At 36.1% G+C, this 4818-nt stretch overlaps 2 protein-coding genes across 2 annotated transcripts; both read left to right on the top strand.

The window, feature by feature from the left end:
- Window positions 1-1432: 1432 nt before the first annotated feature.
- Window positions 1433-2428, top strand: LOC122033851 (myrcene synthase, chloroplastic-like). The gene is made up of 4 exons (XM_042593011.1): window positions 1433-1577; window positions 1659-1932; window positions 2025-2233; window positions 2285-2428. The coding sequence occupies exons 1-4, from the start codon at window positions 1467-1469 to the stop codon at window positions 2426-2428; spliced, it is 738 nt and encodes a 245-aa protein (XP_042448945.1). The 5' UTR covers window positions 1433-1466.
- Window positions 2429-2530: 102 nt separating this feature from the next.
- LOC122035097 ((-)-alpha-terpineol synthase-like) lies at window positions 2531-3935 on the top strand. The gene is made up of 4 exons (XM_042594481.1): window positions 2531-2709; window positions 2800-2938; window positions 3023-3268; window positions 3508-3935. The coding sequence occupies exons 1-4, from the start codon at window positions 2609-2611 to the stop codon at window positions 3799-3801; spliced, it is 780 nt and encodes a 259-aa protein (XP_042450415.1). The 5' UTR covers window positions 2531-2608; the 3' UTR covers window positions 3802-3935.
- The last annotated feature ends 883 nt before the right edge of the window (window positions 3936-4818 follow it).

The following is a 4818-nucleotide window of genomic DNA, read 5'->3' as shown; positions in this document are numbered from 1 at the left end:
TTATCTACCACAACGATTTTAAAACGTTGTCGTATCCTTCGTAGCCAAATTTTGGGCATATAAACAACAATGGATAAAAATCGTTGTCAAATGAGTACAAAGACAACGGATTCAAAACCGTTGTCGTAGGGTAATACATTCTACAACACCCTCAGTTACAACGGTTTTTTTTACCCTACGATAACAGATAATATCCGTTGTCGTTTGCAGTTTTTGTTGTAGTGCGCTGAAGAGTCGGTCGGGAGTTATCTTAGTAAAAGTACCAAGACTATCTATAAAGTCTGAGCTGGGAAATTTGATCAGTCTGGAGTAGGCCAGGAACTAGTCCAGGCTTTGTCTTACGTCTCAGATCTGGGGACCTGCTCTACTTGTGACCGACCAGGAATTATGCGGCTGATAACGTGAGGCAGTCTAACTCTCGCCTTCTCTTGATTGTTGACTCTCACATCCTCTTGATTGCAATGTCCCCTTAACTTTTGATTATCACGTCCCCTTGAATTTTGATCTCCTAGTCTTATCGGACTCTTCAACCCAATGAAATGCTGATTAGATTTAGGGTTAAATTATTTCAATCATTTCCTTATATTAAATAATGGTACCGTGGCGTTTAAATACTAAAGTTAGGTTTTCGTGTCGTTGGGATCACAGGCACTTTGGATACCAACTCTTCTTGAGAGAAATGGTTTTCCCCTAGAAGGACTTAATAAACTCGAAAATTTTAGACAATAATATGGGATAACTTAAGAAACATATCTAATTTCCGTAAGCTCATTCATTTTTTATTTTTCACACGTCGATCATCACGGAATAAATTTGAATAAACACCTCCAATTTTGTCTTTTTAAAATGTTTGCTGGAGTTTTAAAATCACCAAAATACCTTTAGGGTTCTCTCTCTAACTATTAACAAAGCTAACATCATACAAACCATGGCATTATTTTATTAGTGTTGTGTCTGCATTTTAAAATAAAAAATAAAAATTCCTCATTATTTTTTGTTCATATCTAGTTTTATCTCCTAGAAGAAATAACGGCATATTTTATTACTTTTATCTCCAAGATGACATTTAGTACATTGGCCAATTTCTATTTAGCTAAAATGACATAAGAAGTCAAAGCCATCATCGATTGACCGAGTCGATTCGCATCTGGTTGGTATGGTATGTTATTTTCTTATCATCCTCATTTTTTTTAAATACATTTATTATCCTCTTTTTTTTAAGACGTCATGTTATTATTTTTATATAAAAAAATCACTAATTGCCATTTGAAAATAAGATATTAAAATTTTAATAGTAAATTAAAATATACGTACATGAGTATATATAATAAATTAATATTGTCATGCTGATGTTTCAATATGCATCATGAGTACGCTTATATATACGCTGCGCTCGTTATTCTCCTTCCACCAAATTAAATTGTTGTTAAGATTTAAGATTTTTTTTACTGCAAACAAGAGCGGAAATGGCTACTCGTCAAGCAATGTCTATTTGCGATCCGTCGCGGCGGTCAGGGAATTATCAGCCAAGCATATGGACGGACGAGCGTGTGCAATCCCTCACGGGCAACTCCACGGTAAGTATGCATGTGAGCGTAGTCGTCGTCGGTCGATAGTCGAAATTTGTTATGTGTAACCTTTTGTTTTGTTTTCTGCAGGTAAAACGAGAAGAGAATCGTGAGAGAATAAACGTACTAAAGGAGCAGACCAGGAATCTGATACGTGAGAAGCAACAAGTAGCAGAGCAGCTTCAACTGATCGACCACCTGCAGCAGCTCGGCGTGGCTTACCACTTCAAAGACGAGATTGTAGAAGTTTTAAGTCGTCTTCATGCTTCTTTAGACCATGTGAGCTCGCAGCTGAAGGATGATCTGCATGCCACGGCGCTGCTCTTCAGGTTCCTCAGAGCAAATGGCTTCTCTGTTTCACAAGGTAATTAATTAATCAATGATCGATCACTAATTAATATAATCAATCGCTTCACAATTGTGATCATGTCGGTTGCTGTCTGCAAAATTACTTAGATTTGTTCGAGACATTTAGAGACGAGATTGGAAACTTCGAAGTTCGCTGTGAGAACCAGATCAGAGGGCTTCTGAGTCTGTACGAAGCTTCCTACATCGAGAAGGAAGGAGAGACTGTGCTAAAGGAAGCCATGGATTTCGCGACTGAGCAGCTGAAAGAATTCATGGAGGAAGGATCTGTTCCTGAGTCTGGCGATCTCAGAGATCAGGTAGCCCATGCGCTGCAGCTTCCACTGAATTGACGGCTGGAGAGAGTGCAGCACAGGGGGTTCATTGAAGCATTCCGTGGAGACGACACCATCAACCCTCTTCTCCTGGAGTTTGCTAAGCTCGACTTCAATATGGTTCAGGACGCGTACAAGAGTGAACTTAGAGAGCTCTCCGGTAAATTAATCTGCATCTAATTAATCAAACTTTCGATGTTTTTATAATAACAATTTCAAAGTTTAATTACTTTTACATGCAGATGGTGGTCCGGGCTCGGGCTTTCAGAGAAGCCGCCATTTTCTAGGAACAGATTAACCGAGGGCTATCTGTGGACAGTTGGTTTCACTTATGAACCAGATAACCGGAGATGCAGATTGATGGACACAAAGGCAATCTGTTTTATTACAGTGATTGATGATATTTACGATGTTTATGGAACCTTGGATGAACTCCAGCTCTTTACTGATGTCGTCGACAGGTGACACCAGCACATTCACCATCATCGTCAAGTCATGTATATATATTTCATCACGACTATCCATCTAAGATCGAGTGAGTTTTGTTGCAGATGGGACTTAACTGCCATGGACAAGCTTCCAGAGTACATGAAACTATGTTTCTTTGCACTCTTCAACATGGTGCACGAAGAAGGTTACTGGGTGATGAAGGAGAAAGGCTTGGACATTGTGCCTGGCTTAAAGAAAGAAGTAAATTAAATTATAAATACTATTTCAATTTTGTTCGTTTTGCTTCTTTGTTATTAATCAATTGTTGGTATATTAAATTTTCAGTGGGGAAATCTATGCAAAGCATACTTTGAGGAAGCAAAATGGTTCCACCATGTACAAACTCCCAAGCTCCAAGAGTACTTGGAGAATGGTTGGGTATCAATCTCTAATCCGATCATGCTATTCAATGCTTACTGCATGGGCAAAGACTTAACTGGAGAGGCCTTGAAAAATTTTCCTAGTTACTATCATATCACACGCTCCTGCAGCACACTTGCTCGTCTTTACGACGATATGGGCACTTCCACGGTAATATAGATATATATATTTATTTATTAAAATTTTTTAAAACATAGGGTTTAGTCTTTAGATTTAAAGTTTGGATTTTAGGTTATACTATTAAAGCTAAAGAAATTTTTAAAAAAAATCAAAAAAAAAAAATTATAGCACCATAAGATAAGATAAGATAAGATAAGTAGGATATCGAAACTCATATCGAAATAATTACACTCATTGGAATATAATCTAACAATATTTACTTACCACAGGATGAGATAGAAAGAGGCGACGTGGCAAAATGTATTCAATGTTACATGCATGAGAAAGGTGTTTCAGAGGAAGTGGCACGTAGGGAGATAAGAGAATTGATACGAAAATATTGGAGAGAATTGAATGGATCTCTTGGTTGGGATTCTCCATTGGAGGAGTACTTCAAAAATATAGCAATCAACATCTCTCGAACGGCACACTTCTTTTATAATGATGGGGATGGATATGGCAAGTCGGATGGAGAAACTAAGTCTCAAATTATTTTGATGTTATTCGAACCTATCCAAATCTAGAAGGAATGCACACATGTTCTTGTACTCTTGTTGTTGTAGACGGGAGGATGGATACCGTCGTAATAAAATTTGTAATAACATATCTATATATAATGTTTTATCCAATTAAATAAATGGAAAGTTTTCTATTTTAATTTTTGAGAGAAAAATTGTAACTTTTTTTAAAAAGTTAAACGTTAAATTACAATATTTCCATCCAAGCAGAAAATTTCCTACGTACTCTCCCAGACAAGCGAAGAGGGGTAAGAAGGAGCAAAACGAGCAAAATTATGCATCACAAAATTTATGGATCGTCTAAAAAACTTGAGGAAGAAAACTCTAGTTTGAAAAATTAGTTAAAAGACTTAAAAAATATGTTAGAACGGTTTTCTCTGGGATCCAAGAATTTGGACCTAATTCTTGGAACACAAAGAGCCGTCTACAACAGAACTGGACTGGGATATAGAAGTAAAAAGAAATATAGATCTTATTTATCCTTAATAAACAAACAAGGTAGTAAATTAGTCCAAGCATGGGTCCCCAAGTCTAAATTAATCAATCAAGTTGGACTTGGCCAATACTGGGTTCCGAAGGATCAAATACACTACCTCGATGGACCAGATCGAGGCTATGATCCAGGGAAAGCTAAAAGGAAATCGATATTAAAAATTTGAAATTAAATTTTAAATTCAAAATCAAAATTAAAAAATTCGAAATTAAATTCAAAATTAAAAATTAAAAATTTTAAATTCAAAATCAAAATTAAAAACTTTGAAATTAAATTCAAAATTCAAAATCGATGTTAAAAATTCAAAATTAAATTTTAAATTCAAAATCAAAATTAAAAAAAAATTAATTAAACTCCAAATCCAAAATTCAAAAATAGATGGTGGATCCAAACTAGCTGGCACCTCCAACTGAACTACCCGACAGGGTAACTAAACCTAATTTACCCGAAATGGGTAAAACAAGAATAGATTACCCGGCAGGGTAATTAAGGCTAGTTTAAAAAGGGCTAGTTTTAACTTGAACCACAGT

The sequence above is a fragment of the Zingiber officinale genome, chromosome 11B, assembly GCF_018446385.1.
Source record: "Zingiber officinale cultivar Zhangliang chromosome 11B, Zo_v1.1, whole genome shotgun sequence".
Classification (NCBI taxonomy): domain Eukaryota; kingdom Viridiplantae; phylum Streptophyta; class Magnoliopsida; order Zingiberales; family Zingiberaceae; genus Zingiber; species Zingiber officinale.
This window is presented reverse-complemented; position numbering and strand designations above follow the sequence as displayed.

Bases quoted from the DNA above. Each gene is read 5' to 3' on its own strand.
- LOC122033851 (XM_042593011.1), top strand. From the start codon at position 1,467: ATGGCTACTCGTCAAGCAATGTCTATTTGCGATCCGTCGCGGCGGTCA. The intron at 1,933-2,024 runs GTAATTAATTAA...AAAATTACTTAG, and splicing joins TGGCTTCTCTGTTTCACAAG to ATTTGTTCGAGACATTTAGA. The intron at 2,234-2,284 runs GTAGCCCATGCG...GAGAGAGTGCAG, and splicing joins CTGGCGATCTCAGAGATCAG to CACAGGGGGTTCATTGAAGC.
- LOC122035097 (XM_042594481.1), top strand. From the start codon at position 2,609: ATGGACACAAAGGCAATCTGTTTTATTACAGTGATTGATGATATTTAC. The intron at 2,710-2,799 runs GTGACACCAGCA...GTTTTGTTGCAG, and splicing joins TTTACTGATGTCGTCGACAG to ATGGGACTTAACTGCCATGG. The intron at 3,269-3,507 runs GTAATATAGATA...TACTTACCACAG, and splicing joins ACGATATGGGCACTTCCACG to GATGAGATAGAAAGAGGCGA.